Below are 22,690 nucleotides of genomic sequence, written 5' to 3' on the forward strand. Positions count from 1 at the left end.
TTCAATGAGGGACGTGGCACAGAAACTCAGAGCTGAATACAGAGGCACGTACCTTTTAGCTGTCTCTGGCTCCATGGTCAGTTTGAGTGTGATGTATCCTGCTGAGCAGTCAGTGCCTGGGTAGGATTGCTCATCGAGTGGTTTCCCATGTTTATCCACTACCTTGACCCTGATGCCTTGTCCCTGGAGTAGGTCACTCTTTGTAAGGACATAGATGTCCAGCTCTGAAGCAGGGCGGTCAATATCGCTGATGTTATTGATGTAATGATGGAGGTCCGACTGTTCAATCTTACATGTAGACTCCCCTGCATGCTTACTGGCTGATTTCATGTCATGCCTCTGCTTCTGCTCTACGAAATAGTTTTCCGTTTTGTACCTGCCAAGCATGTTGCTAGTGGTATTGCCAATGGCGTTCGTGACTTTATTGATCTTTTCCTTAAAAATATTTGTTATCAAGGAGTTCATGTGTCTGGCACAGGACTCAATAAATTCCTTGGAGACATTCTCTGAGATGCCCTCGAGGAGCTCATTCTTCAGGCGTCCCACATCAAGGAGTCTGTGTCTGCCATCCTGGTCATACCCTTTTGGCAGTTGTACATGAATTTCTTTTATCAACTTGGAAGAGAATCTGTCATTGATACATTTTTCTGTAGGGATAGAGTTCAACATTTGGACTAGCACTGTACTGAACTTTGCTATGCAGAGGCTTGCAGAGATAGCAGTTTGGACTTTTCCAGGCACTCCTGCGTTGTCCATAAGGTCTGACGCTTTGCTACTCACCTGAGCGAGTCTGTCAATGATCTCATGCACTGTGCTACAATCTGTCATTAGATCAGAAATATTTTTTTCTGTCACTGATTTGACTAAATCTTTAATACTTTTTTCACACTCCCTGTCAATCTTGAACTCAGCAGCTGGTTTCTGTAAAGCTGATTTTGGAACTCCAGAACATACAAGCTCTGTGAGAGTGTGACTCAATGCATCATTCTCTTTCACTACAGAGGTGATAGAATCCTTGAAAGCCGTGTTCAAAATCTCCTTCAGTACAGCTTGAAGCCCCGCATCAATGAAGTAATGCAATGTGTGGGTAACTATCTGCTTAGCCATTTCCTGTCCTGCATACTTGGTTGCATGTTTGAAAGTCTGTTTGATTACAGTTTTCGTGCCCAGCTTCTTCACTGTACCTAGGGACAGAGAGGAGGCTGCTGTGACACTGCCTTTGAAAGACATGAATGCATGTTTCCCTGATTTAATGACACCTTTTGCAACAGATGACAGGGTTTTTGTACCTGTTAGCAGGCCTTTTGTGGCTTTATATACAGACTGGACAGCTCTCTTGATGGTGCCAAATCCAGAAGTGAGCAAAGATATCCCAATACTGATGCTTTTGGAGATGGCCCACGATGCCCAACTGAAACTGCCAGTTATCATGCCATCACACCCACTGATCATGTCAGACACTCCCTCTGAGATCAAGGCAAGACCAAACTGGGAGGCGGAGCCATAGGACAGAGCACAAACAAGAACTCCGGCCAGAACCTGACATGCACCCAGTAAAAAACACACAAGAGCATCAATGTTGAACCTTGGCTTCTCTTTTACTTCGAACACCATGCCAAGGCCGTACTCATACAGGGCCATGAGTTCATTTGTGGTGACATAGTCTGTCCCGTCTGAGAGTGCATACACTGAGGAATCCTCTGTTATGGCGCTACTTTTACTGTTCTTTAGCTCTGCAAGTTTTTTCAGTGTACTGTTAATGTATCCCAGCCAAGCTTGGAAAATATTCATCCTCGATTGCATCTGACTTTGGAAATTGCAGACACCATCATGATGTGGCTCAAAGTTGCCCCTCATTGCCATCTGACATGCATTCAAAGTGTTTGTTGTTTCAGAGATATAGATACCAAGTGTGTCTTTTGCTTCCTGCAGTAAGTTACTAGCCTCTGTTTTATAGTCACTCTCTGCCAGGTTAATTGTGATGTAAGCTTGGTTGTATAGCGCCACTGCTCTGTAAAAGGGGTCACATTTTGCAGCTTTCTGCCAGGAAGATTTTGCATCATAGTCCCACTTGGTTTTATCACGGCAGTGCAGGTTGGTTCTAACAACAGCCTGCTTCAGATGATCATAGAAATTTTGGCTTTGTCCTTTCAACATCATGTTCCTTGTGTTTGTCAATTGTTGAAGTAAGTCTGCTTCCAAGTCAGAGATATCATCATCCTTCTCGATATGGGTCTCATGAAGGGTCAACCACAATGCCCAGGATTCTTTCAGAGCATTGAGTGCTGGCTGGTAATCAAGCTTATCGCCTTGACGTCTGAAACTATGTTCCTCCACCTTCATTGTCAACAGGTTCTCTCTCTCTTTTTCTGAGTAGTTGCTGTCAAAATTGTCAAGAAATTGGCAAACTGTTGAAAATAATTTTTCCTTCCTTTCAATTTCCTGCAGCTCATTTGTCTCCATACCAGTGATGCGTTGGATTTCATGATCCTCTCTTAGCTGCCTCATGATCTCCACAGGCTGGCCTTGGTACGCTGGTGCCAGTTGGTCACAATGGAGTATCATTTGTACCATGCCGGAATTTCCTTTTCTGGCTGTGCGTCCAAACACCTGTTTCTCCACTCTGCGATTGTCAGGAAAGTGTGTGAGAAGGACAAAGAGTCCGCCGCATTGATTCACTTTCTGCTCCAATCTAATGTCTGTGCCACGTCCTCCCAGATTGGTGGCGATAATGATGCTTCCCCCACTGAATGTGGTTTGCTCAATGTTGTCTCTCTCACTGATCGTGTACATGGTGATTGGATGTCGTTGATTTCGGTTGGCCATTGCCACCTGTAATTCATTTGCTGTCTTAACATCCTCACAAACCACCAAGACGACCTGGTTCCTGTCGGCAGCTTTCAATGCACTTCCACAGACTACCTCTATCCATTTTAAGTCATCACCGCTTACCTGAAGAGCGGGGAGTTCAACTACCTTATTGTGCCTGTGAGAAGGTATCGTATAGCTGTCTGATTTGTAATGCCTTTTCAAGAAGTGTTTGTCTGCATTTCCACCTAATGTTCCAGAAACACCAAATATGCCACTCCCTTTAAGGTATCTTTTAAAGTAATGGATATTTGACATATAATTTGTAACATTGGATAGCGATGATATGGCCAACTGATGCTTCATCTCTAGAAACTGTTGAAGGCCGTCACCCCAGCGTTTGTTCTTTTCCAGTACTCCACTGGCCTGGTAGTCCACTGGGATGATGGCATGGTAGAAATGTTTGTCAGACTCACTGACAGAGCTTGGATTAGCGTCAGAAGACATGCCAATCATGTACTCTCTGCCTTGTTTCATTGCAATAGCTTTTAAGGCATTTCCCACAAAGACTGGCATCCGATTCTCAATGTACTTCTTAAGGAAGAAGGGGATCACAATATAGTTATCGGTTTCCTCTGAGTTTGGCTGACATTGGTCAGAATATATGATTTTAGATTGTATCTCAAGAACAACTGCATCAATTAGTGATTTTTCAGACATTATTTCACTAGCTCGTCCATTGTTGAGGAGAAGCATTTTGATTTTCATGTCACTGTCCCTTTTTTTCTCTCCAATTGATGTGGCTTTATTATTTGTTAATGTGTAACAGTCGATGAAAACAGTTTGATCTAATGCCGTCTCAAGAATACTGAGCAGATCATATTGTTGTTCCACTCCAATTTTAGTCATGAACGCCTCAATAGCTTTCCAATTCTCACCTTGAAAATCATCAGCTTTACCATCTCTTTGTGCCTCACTTTCACTCTGCATCAATGTATCAATGTCTTCCTGTGTGTAAAATCCAAACTGCAACCCTGTTTGCAGAATATCAAATTCAGAAAAGTGTTCAGATCTGTCTGAGCCCATAACAGCCATCTTTGCAGCCTTGTGAAAATGCTGTATCCCAGTTATCCACTCAGTCTCCCCCGTTTCTTCCATTCGAATAGGCCGACACACAGATATCATGCACCAAATGCTAGCAAGGACTTGCTCAACGTGCCTAAGGCCGCTGGCTTCATGAGACAGGAAGGTCACCTGCACTCCACTGTCCAAGGTCATGTAATCTACTTCATCCACAATCACTAAGTCAAACTTCCTCTCCCCACGAGTGGTGTTTTTCTCAAATTCCTGCCTCAAAGTGTCTGCTGCAAAGTCACTTACAGTTCCATACACAATCTGTCTTTTGTAAGCGTCCTGTAGTATTTTGTCACAGCTTTTAAGGCTGCTCTCCTTCATCAATGGTGGAGGCACAACGGAGGATGTGATATCAAACATGTCAAAAAGTTTTCTCCACTCCTCTTCGTCCCGTCGTGCAAGGATTGGAGAACTGGTCACAATGTCGACTGTGGCCCCTCTGATGGCCTGGATTGTTGCAAACATAGCTAGAATGCAAGACTTTCCTTCTCCTGTGCCAATTTCTAAGAGGCATCCTTTATCTGATGGTGCCTTTGGTAGAAGGAGCATGAGTAATGATGCCAGCTGGGTGAGTCTGGGAAAATATCCCTTGATTTGCTCTCCACTTTGAGTGGAAACGGCTGAGCAGTCTTTAACAGCAATACACATTGTAATAAGAACTTCCTTGAGGATAGTGTTGTCTGCCTCAGCAAAATTCAACAATTTAATTTTGTTCTTGAAGTCTTTGATCATTTCCATTTTTTCTCTCTTGCTCAGTTTCTTCTGTGTGTCTACCATGGGATCTTTTGAAAGCTTCTCTTCTATATGTCCTAAGACAGTCTCCATTATAGAGAGTGACTTTTCGGGGTAATTTGCATCCCGCATCTCACTCAAAATGGTGTCAATATCTTTGTCAGTTTCTTCTTCTGCATAACCTTGCAGAGTCTTATTGGGATCATTACTTCTAAGGGCAGAGAGTGTGGAGAGAAGATCCAGCCTGTAGGTCTGCACTGTATGAAGGATTGCATCTGTTTTCTTCTGGTCCATGGAAGCAACCCCACGAAGAAAGAGCAGGATTTCTACAGGTGTCCAGATGTTACTGAAGAGAATTTGACGAAGGAGCTCCCTGCTGTTCTGAGACACATCTGAAAATGTGTCAAAAAAAGCCAATAGAAGTTTACCTGCCAGAGTGGAATTTGACCCATTCAGATGCTCAAGAAGACTAAGGTGGAAGTTATACCTCTTGGCACACTCAAGTTGGTGGACATGCCCATTGACGGCATCCTGGTTGCCTGCCAGCGTTACCTCTGTCACGGCCTTAAGGATACAGAACCTCTCAGTTAGAGAGAGATATTCATACATGATGGCATTCTCGAAGGTAAAAAGAGGCCAAAGGGAGAGGTGCTTCTCTCTAAAGTATTGGACTGTCAGCTCAGTCTGGAGGTTTCTCATCCTGTCTTCAAATGTGACATCTTGCAGGCTTTCATTTTCACTGATCTGGTAATCCAACAAGAGTTCCTCAAACTTCTGTTCAATTTCTCTCTGCTAGAATTGAAGGTTTAAAATTTTTACTTCAACAATGTAGGTAACACAATGTATGAAACATATGTATATAAATACTATGGTAACACTTTACAATAAGGGTGCATTAATTAAAATGAATACATGCCATAGTTAAAACAAGACAACAGTAAACATGTCATCATCCACGAATGATGCAGTGACAATTATTCAAACTTGTGTGGATTCATTTCCCTCACTGGAAATCGAAACTTGATAGCTCATAATGGACGAGATGTTAGAGAATGGACTCTACAGCTTGATGGAGAGACATTGATGTAAAACAGGATTTATTTTAATGGGCAGACGATGGACCGTTATACTGAAAGTAGTCTGGCTAGACTATACCGATACTAACATAATGGTCAATGACTGAAATATAGAATACCACAGTACGAGTCACTATACCCATAAAACCTAGCGGTTAAACAGCATTTTCCCACTACATTCTTCCTATAGGGGATTTTAGAAACATGTAAAATAAGGGCTGTGTTTTGTGTAGTCTTACCCCGTTTTGATAACCGTGTAAATCTTTCTAAGAAAAACAATTGGAACCTTTACCTTGTTTGACCATTAGGCTTTATGGGTATTATGACGCCTCCACTGTTGGGCTCTATTGACATCGATACACTTTTGAGTAGGCAGAGCTTATAGATCCTTATGAGACACTTGTTTCTCATGGGGAAATGCATATACGGGATATACAATGTCATGACCGTAGCTCAAAAGGGAGATCTGCTTGTTCAAAGTTTGGTAGGGAACACAGTCTAATTTGTGACAGTCTAATTTGTGGAAAATGTAATGGGCTGAGATTATAGGTCCTTATGGAAAATGTGTTGCTCATGAGGAGATGCACACAGTATATGTACCAAATGTCATGACAGTAGCTGAAACGGGAAAGGAACTTTGGTTGTTAAAAGTTTGGTATTTTAGTGGTTTACTATAGCCCCCCCCCCATGTATAAAAGCAACTGATACCATTAATAAGAAGGGGCTAGAAGCATTATATATGGTGAGCTACTGAGTGGCTTGGACAGGCATGCCCCATACTATCATGGAGGACTTAATTCTTCTTGCTGCCACGGATATGGCTGGGACAATGCTGGGGAAAAAGGCACAAACTTTATCAAACAACACTGTGTCACGACGCATCAGTGACAAGGCAGGAGATATTTTGAAACAATTACTGCTTTGCATACAAGCCAGTGAATTCTATGCATTACAGCTGGATGAGTCAACAGACGTGGCGGGCCTGGCACAGCTCCTGGTATATGTCCATTACATTATCCCTTTCATGCCCTGCCTCCAGTCCACTTACCAATATCTGAACAAGAGAGCCTCATTGAAATTGTAACAAGCGGTTCATTGAATTTGCTCAGAAAGCCACTGCCAAATTTCTGGAATTACCTGCCTTGGCAAATCGCGCTGACACTTATGCCCTTTGCAACCTATGCTCTTTGCAACCATGTACCTACAGTTGAAGTCGGAAGTTTACATTCACAAATTTCTTGTTAACAAACTATAGTTTTGGCAAGTCGGTTAGTACATCTACTTTGTGCATGAGACAAGTAATACTTCCAAAAATTGTTTACAGACAGATTATTTCACTGTATCACAATTCCAGTGGGTCAGATGTTTACATACTTAGTACACTGTGCCTTTAAACAGCTTGGAAAATTCCAGAAAATGTCATGGCTTTAGAAGCTTCTGATCATCATTTGAGTCAACTGGAGGTGTACCTGTGGATGTATTTCAAGGCCTATCTTCAAACGTAGTGCCTCTGTGCTTCACATCATGGGAAAATCAAAGGAAATCAGCCAAGACCTCAGAAAGAATTTGTAGACCTCCACAAGTCTGGTTCATCCTTGGAAGCAATTTCCAAACGCCTGAAAGTACCACGTTCATCTGTACAAACCATAGTGCACAAGTATAAACACCATGGGATCACGCAGCCATCATACAACTCAGGAAGGAGATGCGTTCTGTCTCCTAGAGATGTACGTACTTTGGTACGAAAAGTGCATATCAATCCCAGAACAACAGCAAAGAACCTTGTGAAGATGCTGGAGGAAACGGGTACAAAAGCATCTATATCCACAGTAAAACGAGTCCTATATCGACATAACCTGAAGAAGGAAATGCTCCAAAACCACCATAAAAAAAGCCAGACTACAGTTTGCAACTGCACATGGGGACAAAGATTGTACTTTTTGGAGAAATGTCCTCTGGTCTGATGAAACAAAAATAGAACTGTTTGGCCATAATGACCATCGTTATGTTTGGAGGAAAAAGGGGGAGGTTTGCAAGCCGAAGAACACCATCCCATCCATGAAGCATGGGGGTGGCATCATCATGTTGTGGGGGTGCTGTGCTGCACTTCAAAAATAGACGGCATCATGAGGCAGGAACATCATCAGGTTGCTGAAAGAACTTGGAATCCATGGACAGGCTCTGCGGCAGACCGTCAGAGCAGTTTCTCAAGCAGCTGAAAGAGGCAGCCAGTGGATCTGGATCAAACGGAAGGACCCTTGCTGGGCTATAACTTCATGACCCCTCACCCCCACCTGAGAACTCAATTCAGATCCCTCCAACTTGAGGAGGGCATATGAGGTATGCGGTCAGCTGTATGGCTGGCTCAGGGAAGAGGACGCCCCTGCCTTGCACAGTCCTGTGGGACATCTTAATTGGGCATGGGACACAAGCTAAGGCTTGATCACCCTTTAGCTGGCCACCTTTGATGAGGGTGTTTAGTGATTAAAGGCCGAAACACCCACTGATTCGAAGGCACACTACTGAGGATGTGTCCCAAAAATTGACATCTTACCCCAGTCTAAGAAATAAACCTCCCATGCCACTCTGTCAACATCACGGCAAATCTCATGCGAGTGCATTCCATCTATTGGCACAATGGACAGTTTTTAACATCTCGTCCCGTGTTTTATGATTCTGATTATCTGGACCAGTCCAGTGACTGCTGTGAAAGGACAGCTAACAACATAGGAAAGTCTGTGTGACAGCTTGGAGAGACAGCTGACCGGAGGGAATAGACCCCACTGGGGCTGTCATGGGTTAGCTACCCATGTTGGCAGTCTCCGACGCTGTTTCAGTATGTTGGAGACACCCGCTAAGTGCTACTGAAAGTCAACAAAGGAACATACCCCTAGAGCCTGCGAGAGCTGGGGCGCAAGATGGCTCAATGACTGATCACATGGTTACGGACCCAGGAACGGAAACGACTACGAGTAGGAACACAGCACATGAGACAACCATAACAGCAGCAGGACACACACTTCAGGTGTGCAGCTGTGGTTGGGAGAGAGTAACATCGGCAAGGGGGTTAAGGATCCATCAAGGGAGGAAAAGGTGCTTGTTAGAGAAGCAGAGACAGGGACCTCGCATTGACCAGTACTTCTTACGAAGCAGCCAGTCAAATCAGTCGAATGAAGCACAGCGACGGGACGCAAACCAAAGTTCGCAGAGCATCAGCACCCCTGTAACTGAGGAGGATAACACAAGCACAGAAATGCCGGTGGATGAACTCACCCAACCACAGAGACCTCTAAAAGAGGAAAAGATCAAAGGGCACAGACCGAGTGTGAAGTGGCCCAAAGCCGTTGAAAAGAGAGAGTGGGAAACAATCAACAACGACCTGACAAAAATCTTGGAACAACAGGTAGGAACAGCAGAGAAAAAGCTTGAAAGGATGGGAGACAATATCTACCACTACGGAGAAGAGCGCTTTAGCGTAAACGAAAGGAGAAGTGGCAAGACACCTCCCGCGCCAGCCAAATCTAGGAGACAGCAGGAGATCGAGATACTTGTCAGAGAGAGAAGGCAGCTGAGGAAGCAGTGGAAGAAGGCCTCTGATGCAGAGAGAGAAGGTCTCATGCTACTCCAAGCAGACATTAAATGTCGGCTGGCAACCTTGCGAAGAGCGGAAAACTTAAGGAAACTTCGTAGGAAGAAGGAACACTCAAGAACACGGTTCTATAAAAACCCCTTTAAGTTTGTCAAAGATCTCTTCGCAAAGGAAAAGTGCGGAATCCTAAAAACTACAAAGCCTGAACTGGAAGAACATCTGGAAAAGGTCCACCAGGACATGAAAAGGCATGAGCAGATAATCATCCCACATGACATCCCACCTATTCAACCACCAGAATTCAATCTGGACACTGACCCTCCAAAATGGAGGGAAGTAGAGAACGTTGTCCGAAGAGCAAGAGCGGCCTCGGCTCCTGGGCCTAATGGAGTACCATACAAGCTCTACAAGAACGCCCGGATGTTCTACGCTTTCTTTGGAGGCTCATGAGGATAGTGTGGCAGAAGGAAATAATACCAAAGGCATGGCGAAGGGCTGGTGGTGTGCTAATCCCGAAAGAGAAGGATGCGACAGACATCAGTCAATTCCAACCAATCTCCCTTCTCAACGTCGAAGGGAAGATCTTTTTCAGTATAATAGCACAGAGGCTGTCCACTTATCTGGAAAGGAACAAGTACATTGATACATCTGTACAGAAAGCAGGCATTCCTGGTTTCTCTGGTTGCCTGGAACATACTAGTATGATTTGGCACCAGATCCAAACAGCTAAGAAGGACAAGAGAGACCTCTATGTCATCTTCCTCGACTTGGCCAATGCATTTGGCTCAGTTCCCCATGAACTCCTCTGGGAATCCTTCAACATTTTCCACGTACCAGAACCCATCACTACACTGGTAAAGGCCTATTTCCAAGACCTGCAATTGTGTTTCACAACACCTGACTTCACAACAACATGGCAGCGCTTGGAAGTAGGCATAATGGCAGGCTGTACAATTTCTCCTCTGGCCTTCACTATGGCCATGGAAGTCATCATCAGGGCATCGAGATGGGTGGTCGGCGGTGAGAGAACTAAGGAAGGGCTCCGTCTCCCACCTATCCGAGCATACATGTATGACATGACTACACTGACCACCACTGCAGCATGCACCAGGCGGCTACTTGCAAAACTGCAGGATAACATCAAGTGGGCACGGATGAAAATCAAGTCAAGCAAATCTCGAAGCATTTCCATAGTCAAGGGACAGCTTAAAGATGTGAGGTTCTGCATTGGAGATGACCCGATACCAACGGTGTCTGAGCAACCCATCAAGAGCCTGGGTAGATGGTACAACGAAAGCCTCCGGGATAAAGATCAAGTGCAGCAAGTAAGGCAGGACATCGCCGACGGTCTTGAGAACATCAACAAGACCCTACTGCCTGGGAGGCTCAAGCTCTGGTGCCTACAGTTTGGACTTCTCCCCGTGGTAATGTGGCCACTCACCGTCTATGAGGTCCCAATAACAACAGTGGAGAAGATGGAGCGAACCATTACCTCATACGTGAAGAAATGGCTGGGTGTCCCACGATGCCTGAGTAACATCGGCCTCTATGGCAAAGGGGTCCTTGAACTACCTCTTACAAGTCTAACGGAGGAGTACAAGTGCTCTAAAGTAAGACTTCAGATGACATTGAAGGACTCCAAAGACCAGACCATTAGCAAGGCTGCACCTCCCCTACAAACTGGACGGAAATGGACATCATCCAAGGCTGTGCAGCAAGCAACATCAGCCCTGAGACACCAAGACATTGTGGGGAATATCCAGCATGGAAGAGGAGGCTTTGGCCTGGCAGCAAGCAAACCAACGTTCCATAAGGCAACAACATCTGAACGCAGGAAGCTGGTGGTCGAGGAGGTGCACAGACAGGAGGAGACTGCAAGAAGTGCAAAGGCTGTCTCTCTTGCTAAACAAGGGCAATGGACGCGGTGGGAAGGCCTGGAGAGGAGAAAGATCAACTGGAGTGAGCTTTGGCAAATGGAGGCAAGCAATATCAGCTTCATCATAAGAGCTGTTTATGATGTGCTTCCATCACCAAAAAATCTACATCAATGGTATGGCGAGGACTCGACCTGCCCCCTCTGCCCAGCTCCAGCGACTCTCAGGTATATAATGACAGGTTGCAAGACCAGCCTCTCACAAGGCCGCTACACCTGGAGGCACAATCAGGTCCTCAAGAGCCTGGCTGCAGCACTTGAGACCAAGAGGAGTGCAACCAATTCATTACCTCCAAAAACAAGCAATCCCGTCAAAACAACAACATTCATCCGGGAGGGACAGAAAAGGCCCAAGTATCCTCCTACAAAGCCAGAAACTGGACACCTAGCCATGGCCCGGGACTGGAAGATGCTTGTCGATATTGGCCAGCAACTCATTTTTCCACCTGAGATTGCTTCTACCAACCTTAGGCCAGACATGGTACTCTGGTCCCCTTCACGAAAGGCTGTGTACATCATAGAGCTCACAGTCCCGTGGGAAAACTCTGTTGAAGAGGCCTACGAGCGTAAGAAACTGCGTTACACAGAGTTGGCAGCAGACGCAACTCAGCGTGGCTGGAATGCAAAAGTCTGGCCAGTTGAAGTGGGATGCAGAGGATTCGTGGCTTCTTCCATCATCAGCTTGCTGAAAGAACTTGGAATCCATGGACAGGCTCTGCGGCAGACCGTCAGAGCAGTTTCTCAAGCAGCTGAAAGAGGCAGCCAGTGGATCTGGATCAAACGGAAGGACCCTTGCTGGGCTATAACTTCATGACCCCTCACCCCCACCTGAGAACTCAATTCAGATCCCTCCAACTTGAGGAGGGCATATGAGGTATGCAGTCAGCTGTATGGCTGGCTCAGGGAAGAGGACGCCCCTGCCTTGCACAGTCCTGTGGGACATCTTAATTGGGCATGGGACACAAGCTAAGGCTTGATCACCCTTTAGCTGGCCACCTTTGATGAGGGTGTTTAGTGATTAAAGGCCGAAACACCCACTGATTCGAAGGCACACTACTGAGGATGTGTCCCAAAAATTGACATCTTACCCCAGTCTAAGAAATAAACCTCCCATGCCACTCTGTCAACATCACGGCAAATGTCATGCGAGTGCATTCCATCTATTGGCACAATGGACAGTTTTTAACATCTCGTCCCGTGTTTTATGATTCTGGATATATTGAAGCAACATCTCGAGACACCAGTCAGGAAGTTAAAGCTTGGTCGCAAATGGCTCTTCCAAATGGACAATGACCCCAAGCATACTTCCTAAGTTGTGGCAAAATGGCTTAAGGACAACAAAGCCAAGGTATTGAAGTGGCCATCACAAAGCCCTGACCTCAATCCTATAGAAAATGTGTGGGCAGAACTGAAAGTGTGTGCGAGCAAGGAGGCCTACAATCCTGACTCAGTTACACCAGCTCTGTCAGGAGGAATGGGACAAAATTCACCCAACTTATTGTGGGACACTTGTGGAAGGCTACCAGACACGTTTGACCCAAGTTAATCAATGTTAAAGGCAAAGCTACCAAATACTAATTGAGTGTATGTAAACTTCTAACCCACTGGGAATTTTTACTAGGATTAAATATCAGGAATTGTGAAAAACTGAGTTTAAATGTATTTGGCTAAGGTGTATGTAAACTTCCGACTTCGACTGTATATGTAAGATGGCTAAATAAAGAGAAAGTATTATTTGTGCCCTAAGAGCTCTGTCACTTTCCACAAGCCAGGTTGTGACAAACTCACACTCATTCTTATGTTTGATAAATGTATTGTGTGTGTGGCAGGCTTACAATGATGCAAAAAACAACATTTGAGAGTGTGCTGACCCTGGTGCAAGGGGTATGCAGCTGGAGGTTGAATGTTTGAAGGGGTGTGGGACTATAACTCCATTTTGTTGATCCCTGCCTACAGACAGAAACTTAAACAAGAGGCTCCCACGCTGAGGTCTGTCCAATGCTGGTCCGACCAAGCTGACTCCACACTCCAAGACTGCTTCCATCACGTGGACTGGGACATGTTTCGTATTGCGTCAGATAAAAATATTGACGAATACGCTGATTCGGTGTGCGAGTTCATTAGAACGTGCGTTGAAGATGTCGTTCCCATAGCAACGATAAAAACATTCCCTAACCAGAAACCGTGGATTGATGGCAGCATTTGCGTGAAACTGAAAGCGCGAACCACTGCTTTTAATCAGGGCAAGGTGTCTGGCAACATGACCGAATACAAACAGTGCAGCTATTCCCTCCGCAAGGCTATTAAACAAGCTAAGCGTCAGTACAGAGACAAAGTAGAATCTCAATTCAACGGCTCAGACACAAGAGGCATGTGGCAGGGTCTACAGTCAATCACGGACTACAAGAAGAAACCCAGCCCAGTCACGGACCAGGATGTCTTGCTCCCAGGCAGACTAAATAACTTTTTTGCCCGCTTTGAGGACAATACAGTGCCACTGACACGGCCTGCAACGAAAACATGCGGTCTCTCCTTCACTGCAGCCGAGGTGAGTAAGACATTTAAACGTGTTAACCCTCGCAAGGCTGCAGGCCCAGACGGCATCCCCAGCCGCGCCCTCAGAGCATGCGCAGACCAGCTGGCCGGTGTGTTTACGGACATATTCAATCAATCCCTATACCAGGCTGCTGTTCCCACATGCTTCAAGAAGGCCACCATTGTTCCTGTTCCCAAGAAAGCTAAGGTAACTGAGCTAAACGACTACCGCCCGTAGCACTCACTTCCGTCATCATGAAGTGCTTTGAGAGACTAGTCAAGGACCATATCACCTCCACCCTACCTGACACCCTAGGCATTCAACTCCATAGTACCCTCCAAGCTCGTCATCAAGCTCGAGACCCTGGGTCTCGACCCCGCCCTGTGCAACTGGGTACTGGACTTCCTGACGGGCCGCCCCCAGGTGGTGAGGGTAGGCAACAACATCTCCTCCCCGCTGATCCTCAACACAGGGGCCCCACAAGGGTGCGTTCTGAGCCCTCTCCTGTACTCCCTGTTCACCCACGACTGCGTGGCCACGCACGCCCTCCAACTCAATCATCAAGTTTGCGGACAACACAACAGTGGTAGGCTTGATTACCAACAATGACGAGACGGCCTACAGGGAGGAGGTGAGGGCCCTCGGAGTGTGGTGTCAGGAAAATAACCTCACACTCAACGTCAACAAAACTAAGGAGATGATTGTGGACTTCAGGAAACAGCAGAGGGAACACCCCCTTATCCACATCGATGGAACAGTAGTGGAGTGGGTAGCAAGTTTTAAGTTCCTCGGCATACACATAACAGACAAACTGAATTGGTCCACTCACACTGACAGTGTCGTGAAGAAGGCGCAGCAGCGCCTCTTCAACCTCAGGAGGCTGAAGAAATTCGGCTTGTCACCAAAAGCACTCACAAACTTCTACAGATGCACAATCGAGAGCATCATGGCGGGCTGTATCACCGCCTGTTATGGCAACTGCTCCGCCCCTCAACCGTAAGGCTCTCCAGAGGGTAGTGAGGTCTGCACAACGCATCACCGGGGCAAACTACCTGCCCTCCAGGACACCTACACCACCCGATGTTACAGGAAGGCCATAAAGATCATCAAGGACATCAACCACCCGAGCCACTGCCTGTTCACCCCGCTATCATCCAGAAGGCGAGGTCAGTACAGGTGCATCAAAGCTGGGACCGAGAGACTGAAAAACAGCTTCTATCTCAAGGCCATCAGACAGCCACTAACATTGAGTGGCTGCTGCCAACACACTGTCATTGACACTGACCCAACTCCAGCCACTTTAATAATGGGAATTGATGGGAAATGATGTAAATATATCACTAGCCACTTTAAACAATGCTACCTTATATAATGTTACTTACCCTACATTATTCATCTCATATGCATACGTATATACTGTACTCTATATCATCGACTGCATCCTTATGTAATACATGTATCACTAGCCACTTTAACTATGCCACTTTGTTTACTTTGTCTACATACTCATCTCATATGTATATACTGTACTCGATACCATCTACTGCATGCTGCCCTGTACCATCACTCATTCATATATCCTTATGTACATATTCTTTATCCCCTTACACTGTGTATAAGACAGTAGTTTTGGAATTGTTAGTTAGATTACTTGTTGGTTATCACTGCATTGTCGGAACTAGAAGCACAAGCATTTCGCTACACTCGCATTAACATCTGCTAACCATGTGTATGTGACAAATAAAATTTGATTTGATTTGAGTGTGGGAACCACTGGCCTAGGCTATCATACACAATTGAGCACAGTAGCCAAGACTTAGTGTCCCATTCAACGCACAGAAACATATGAAAAAACTAAGTCATTACCTTGATGCTTTCTCTGTTAAATATTCTAGACCCCATAATGGCTAAATTAAATCCTGTTATTAGAAATTTGGGAAATGTACATACAGTACCAGTCAAATGTTTGGGCACTTACTCATTCAATGGTTTTTCCTTAATTTTACAATTTTCTACATTGTAGAAGACCGCAAAACTACATCAAAATATATTTTATGTTTGTGATTCTTCAAAGTAGCCACCATTTGCCTTGATGACTGCTTTTCACACTCTTGGCATTCTCTCAACCAGCTTCATGAGGTAGTCACCTGGAATGCATTTCAATTAAAAAGGTGTGCCTTGTTAATTTGTGGAATTTCTTTTCTTAATGTGTTTGAGTCAATCAGTTGTGTTGTAACAAAGTAGGGGTGGTACACATCAGATAGCTCTATTCGGAAAAATTCCATATTACGGCAAGAACAGCTCAAATAAGCAAAGAGAATGACAGTCCATCATTACTTTAAGACATGAAGGCCAGTCAAGGCCAGTTTCTTCAAGTGCAGTCACATAAACCATCAAGCGCTATGATGAAACTGGCTCTCAAGAGGATTCCCACAGGAAAGGAAGACCCAGAGTTACATCTGCTGTAGAGGATAAGTTCGTTTGAGTTACCAGCCTCAAAAATTTCAGCCCAAATAAATGCTTCACAGAGTTCAAGTAACAGACACATCTCAACATCAACTGTTCAGAGGAGACTGCGTGAATTAGGCCTTCATGGTCGCATTGCTGCAAAGAAACCATGATAAAGGACACCAATAATAAGAAGAGACTTGCTTGGGCCAAGAAACACGATCAATGGACATTAGACCGCTGGAAATCTGTCCTTTGGTCTGTTGAGTCCAAATTTGAGATTTTTGGTTCCAACCACTGTGTCTTTGTGAGACGCAGAGTAGGTGAACGGATGATCTCTGCATGTGTGGTTCCCACCGTGAAGCATGGAGGAGGAGGTGTGATGGTTCTTTGCTGGTGACACTGTCTGTGATTTATTTTGAATTCAAGGCACACTTAACCAGCATGGCTATCACAGCATTCTGCAATGATCCCATCCCATCTGATTTGCGCTGTCATTTGTCTTTCAACATGACAATGACCAAACACACCTCCAGGCTGTGTAAGGGCTATTTGACCAAGAAGGAGAGTGACCTCCACAATCACCCAACCTCAACCCAATTGAGATGGTTTTGGATGAGTTGGACCGCAGAGTGAAGGGTGGCAGGGTAGCCTAGTGGTTAGAGCGTTGGACTAGTAACCGAAAGGTTGCAAGTTTGAATGCCCGAGCTGACAAGGTACAAATCTGTCGTTCTGCCCCTGAACAGGCAGTTTACCCACTGTTCCTAGGCTGTCATTGAAAATAAGAATTTGTTCGTAACTGACTTGCCTAGTAAAATAAAGGTAAAATTAAACTTTTAAAAAGCAGCCAACAAGTGTTCAGCATATGTGGGAACTCCAAGACTGTTGTAAAAGTATTCCAGGGTGAAGCTGGTTGAGAGAATGTCAAGAGTGTGCAAAGCTGTCAAGGCAAAGGGTGGCTACTTTGAAGAATCTCATATAATGGGTAGGTGTGTCCAAACTTTTGACTGGTACTGCACTTCTAAATACCTTTATGAGAGTAGAACAAGTGTTGTACCAAATCAATAAGGCTTTGTTAATGTATTGTGCATGTCTTGTTGAAAGGAGGTTTTGTAAAGAAATGTATAGCTTGACATGTTTTGAAAAAATTCACTCATGCACATTATTGCACTGAATATAGTCTCAAATATTTCTACATGACCGGTTTTGACAATGCTAATGCTAAACTGTAGTTATGTAAATAAACCCCCAATCGGCTGCTGAGTCCAGGTCTGTATACTGACTGCTTTCTAAGCAATATGATGTAAATAACTTGAGATTATTTTGTAATGTGAACTTTCCCTTTCACATGTTACCCCTTCAGAACCATGAACAAGCAAAATACCTGTAAACCATGTGTTAACCTGCTGATTAAGTTATACATCTGACTATAATTTACCACTTCATGAAAATTGTCTATCAATGGTATAGTAAACATTATATTCATGGCTTTATGCTTTGTAAATGCATTAGTCAATTATTTATTTGTAATACATTGTAATTCATGTACACTTATTGTAAAGTGTTACCCAGAGGGATTAACTGTTTTTTTAAGGGAATAATGTTGTACTAATCAGTGATCTGCTTAGATAAAATACATCATACCTCATCCCTTTCGATGACAGTCTCATGGTCCCCCATCACCTGCTGTAATACATGTGTGCACTGCCGATGACCCTCCTGCTCCCTCAGACTAGGACTGAGGTTCAGCTTTGCCTCTGTCAGACTCCTCCTGGCCTCCTCAGTCTCCTTGCTGATCTCCTCCTCAATCCTCCTCTCCCTTTCCTGTCTCTCCTGCCGCCGCCGCTGTTCCTCCTCTCGCCGCCGCTGTTCCTCCTCTCGCCGCTGTTCCTCCTCTCGCCGCTGCTGTTCCTCCTCTCGCCGCCGCTGTTCCTCCTCTCGCCGCCGCTGGTCCTCCTCTCGCCGCCGCTGTTCCTCCTCTCGCCGCTGTTCCTCCTCTCGCCGCTGTTCCTCCTCTCGCCGCTGTTCCTCCTGCCGCCGCCGCTGTTCCTCCTCTCGCCGCCGCTGTTCCTCCTCTCGCCGCTGTTCCTCCTGCCGCCGCCGCTGTTCCTCCTCTCTCCGCCGCTGTTCCTCTTCTCGCCGCTGTTCCTCCTCCGCCGCCGCTGTTCCTCCTCTCGCCGCTGTTCCTCCTCTCGCCGCTGTTCCTCCTCTCGCCGCTGCTGTTCCTCCTCTCGCCGCTGTTCCTCCTCTCGCCGCTGTTCCTCCTGCCGCCGCCGCTGTTCCTCCTGCCGCCGCCGCTGTTCCTCCTCTCGCCGCTGCTGGTCCTTCTCCTTCTTTGCTTTTTGGGAAAAACGGAATCATCAATAATGTTTAATGCCAAAGCGAGAAGTCTTTGCCCACAAAAAGTAGGTCTATAGTCTAATAGGATGTTAAATCCAGCCTTAATTTAACATCCTAAAGCCTTCTTTTATTAATGCTCTAGGCAACAAATTCAGAGTAAAACATTTATCATTATTTTATCAAACTTGCAAGGACGTTATGTTCACTATTGCAAATGCAAGCCTATTGCTTCGGAGACACGATGTCAGGTCTGAAGAAAGTTAGCCAAATTTTGTCTGTCATTGCAATTATGTGATACTGAAACTATCCATCAATTCACTAGCCAGTGGTTTAGAAGACCATATGCATCCATATGAGTTGAGGAAAACACACAAGCCCCAAATACACAGAGCGCATATATTTGGCTATGGAGCACATTTTTATTGGTCTGTGTGTGGTCAAGCCCTTGACGTACATATTATTAATTTTATTAATCTAAAGACAGCTTTACACTACCGCCAGAATTTGCACCGACAGATATTACCACGGAACTTTAACAATTATTTCTGAAGCACTTAGATCAATAATTGCATTTGGGTTGTTAAAATAGAGCCCTGAAGGTTTAAAATAAAAAAATACGACTTACCATAGTTGGGACATGTTTTAACTACAGAACATGTGCTACAGTGCAGCTCAATGACAGAGCGGTCCAGGCTTTCTCTGATGGTGAACGTTGTGTGTTGATATCCAGAGTAGGGATATGAAAAAGAATTGTGTTGATGATCTCCATATTTCAGAATGAACATACAGAGATTACCATTCCGATCTGGCCAATATTCTTTTTCCTCCCGAGCCTTCAGTGTGCCACTTTCCTGGAAAAGTAAAGAGGTCTTTATCAATACTATTTGTGGCTTTTGTCTTTGTCATAATTTCTTTCTCTCTGTTGTTTTAGAGAGTGGTAAAGGGTGAGATGGAGAGGGGGTTGGGCGTATCTTTAGAATTTGTGGTTGTGTGTGTGTATTGTTTTCAGCTTCAGTATACTAATCGCCAGACTTATGTGGATCTTCATAAATTTCAGCAGCAGCTAGATGCTATTAGCTGAACTAGGCCTAACTTCATCAGCTATACCTCGGAAATTCCAAGGAGTCTACGTGGGCGCTGATGATATGTTTGAATACTGTAAATGAAGAAAAACTAGGCTATATCACAATGACAACCGCGATTACGCGGCCAAGTGTATGTGTGTGGGCGGTCATAATGATTGGGAAAATGATATTACCGAAACATAAAAAGGAAGCTCAATGCAGCGTAAGCCAGACCATTTTGTGCTCAAATTACCCTAGACCAGCAGTTCTCATACCTTTTGAGGTTGAGAGAGAGAATGAGAACTAATTCATCGCGGACTCCCTCATAATCAGAACACAACTAAATATTGTGCAAAATATACATGACACTGACATCGTAACTATGATATTGTTTTTGTTTGTTTGTGTATACATTTTATGACATCATCCCAGTTCACTTGTGTCAATCAAGTCACAAAATAGGTTTAGGCATGCCGCACAACAACACAAACACACATTATTATGTCAACAAGCAATCAGCTCTTATAGTACTTGTCAGGAGGAATTCAACCATCAACATCAATCATAGTTGCTCATCAAGGATAGGCCTACTAATTATCAAAGCACAACATTCTCAGTCGACCCGCACAACAATCAACCATCGTCATATAGTTTGTCCATCTCAATTATAATCAATAATATCATACAGTGGATGCCTAGGCCTATATGCATGCAATGCCTTGTTGCATTTAGTGCTCAAATCCCAGACCGCTGAACTGTTAGGTGGACAATTATTGTTTTAGGAAAGGAAAAAACAATAAAACAATAGGCTATATAGTTTTGAATATGCTACACATCAAACGGGTTCAGATCCGAACCACCACGGGTCTGTTTTTCCCACATGTTTTTTCGGGAGTTGTCTCCGTTTAAAAAAATAAAATTATAATTATGCATATCGGGTCGGGTGGGAAAGCCATGGGTCCAACCTTTTGGACAATGAAGATCTCTAATGTATAGATAAAAGCATATTAAAGCATTTGATGTCCCCCATAAAGCGTACACATTTTGAAGGTCTTCTACACCAAAGCACAAAGTAACTTAATTATTTCAGCTATGCCTCAAATGAGATAAGACTAGACATCTCCCTACCACACTATGCTTTGCACTGTGTTTGTGAAAGGGCTATGTGTATTCGGGGTCAGAAAATAAATACAGATAAATATTTTACCTTCCTCTCTGTGTAAAATATATTGAGAAAAGGGTCATAAACATGAGAACCGGAGTAGTGCCAGGTGTAAGGGGTCTCGTTCTTCAATATGATCTTACACCAGCTGGACCCCATGCTCAGGCTGTGGAGGACAAAGACAGATCAAATTAAACTTGAAAGGAGTACTGAACTCAAAACTCGTTTTATATTTCTCATCATTCCACCATACGTACACTCTTACAAAAAAGGGTTCCAAAAGGGTTCTTTGGCTGTCCCCATAGGATAACCCTTTTTTGGAACCAAAATTGATTCTTGAATGGGTTCTTGGCTATTGGGACAGCCAAATAACCCTTTTAGAGAGCACCTTGTATGGTCACAAAATATCAATATTTGGTGCATTAAAGCCTCAAATATCCAATAAGTTTATATTTACTTCCTGGAAAAGTGATTTGATGATGCAAAACAAACTCACCTCACAAAATATCCACTTCGATGTAAATCATACTATGAGGTGATGCTGAGATGAAAAATAAAAAGTTGTTAAGTCAAAATCATCACCAATGTTCTTTCACGCTGTTATGGGAGCACAGCGTGATGACTCAATCACAATTTATGACATTGTTTGGATGACTGACTATCTGTGGCAATCTCGAGGAAGTCCTTGGGTCACTGACACCAGGAGAGGTGTGAAGATAACTTTTTTTTATTGAGGAAATTAATGTTACTGTGTGAATTAAATGTTTGGATTATTTCAAGAGTTCATAAAGAGCTACAAATGTATATATGTTTTATTGTACTGTAAAGTGCTATGGATTTATTGTTACAGTGGTTCTTCCTGTAAAAGTTGCATCATACTGCAGCACACCTTGCGGGCTGCCATATAATTCTACGGCATTATATTTCATTGTCAGCCATCATATCATTAATGCTAGTTAGTATTGGCTGTACCAGAAAATTTAAACCCTTATTTTCTAATAACATAGTATATGAGATTGATTTTAAGAAATGTTGCTTAATTTTTGTATTTTTGTATAAAAAAAATGTATACCCCCTTTTTCTCCCCAATTTCATACAACTCCCGTACAGACTTGGGAGCGGTGAAGGTCGAGAGCCATGCATCCTCCGAAACACAACCCAGCAAAGCCGCACTGCTTCTTGACACAATGCCCGCTTCACCCGGAAGCCAGCCGCACAATGTGTCAGAGTAAACACCATACACCTGGTGACCATATCAGTGTGCATTGCGCCTGGCCTGCCACAGGAGTCGCTAAACCCTCCCCTAGCCATGACGATGCTGGGCCAATTATGGGCTACATGGGTCTCCCGGTCACAGCTGGCTGCGACAGAGCCTGGATTCAAACCAGGATCTCTAGTGGTACAGCGATACAGTGCCTTAGACCACTGTGCCACTCCGGAGGCCCTAGCTTAATTAATTTGCTTAACCTCTTGGATTTAGGGGGCGCTTTTTAAATTTTTGGATGAAAAACGTTCCCGTTTAAACAAGATATTTTGTCACAAAAAGATGCTCGGCTTTGCATATAATTGACAGCTTTGGAAAGAAGACACTCTGACGTTTCCAAAACTGCAAAGATATTGTCTGTGAGTGGCACAGAACTGATGTTACAGGCGAAACCCAGATAAAAATCAAACCAGGAAGTGCCGCATTTTTTAAAACCGCCTCATGCCAATGACTCCTTAAATGGCTGTGAATGAGCTACGAATTGTGACGTCTTTTGAGGCATTTCCCTTGAAGAATGGCTGTAAGGGACCATATATAGCATGTGGTCACATGGTGTCTCCCGCAGAAAATCTCGCGTAAAATACTGAGGTAGCCATTTTTCCAA

General features: G+C 44.4%; 1 protein-coding gene across 6 annotated transcripts in view; it reads right to left on the reverse strand.

Moving 5' to 3' along the window:
- The window catches only part of LOC123993582 (ecto-NOX disulfide-thiol exchanger 2-like), a 345,502-nt gene extending 324,128 nt beyond the window's left edge, over positions 1–21,374 (reverse strand). For 3 of the 6 annotated variants that reach the window (XR_006831472.1, XM_046295896.1, XM_046295894.1), the window contains exons 1-6: positions 21,319–21,374; positions 20,868–20,988; positions 19,222–19,447; positions 18,563–18,594; positions 17,901–18,191; positions 53–5,466 (exon numbers count right to left, since the gene is read on the reverse strand). Coding sequence is in view for 4 of the 6 variants with exons in the window: in XM_046295896.1 (XP_046151852.1) it covers positions 53–5,466; positions 17,901–18,191; positions 18,563–18,594; positions 19,222–19,447; positions 20,868–20,981 (6,077 nt within the window). In the remaining 2 variants the exon portion in view is untranslated. Of the gene's footprint in view, positions 1–52; positions 5,467–17,900; positions 18,192–18,562; positions 18,595–19,221; positions 19,448–20,867; positions 20,989–21,318 lie in introns of those variants that run through there. The other 3 variants (XM_046295895.1, XM_046295897.1, XM_046295899.1) reach the window with 3 other exon arrangements.
- Positions 21,375–22,690: the final 1,316 nt, after the last annotated feature.

This window comes from Oncorhynchus gorbuscha, linkage group LG13, assembly GCF_021184085.1.
Source record: "Oncorhynchus gorbuscha isolate QuinsamMale2020 ecotype Even-year linkage group LG13, OgorEven_v1.0, whole genome shotgun sequence".
Taxonomy (NCBI): Eukaryota; Metazoa; Chordata; class Actinopteri; order Salmoniformes; family Salmonidae; genus Oncorhynchus; species Oncorhynchus gorbuscha.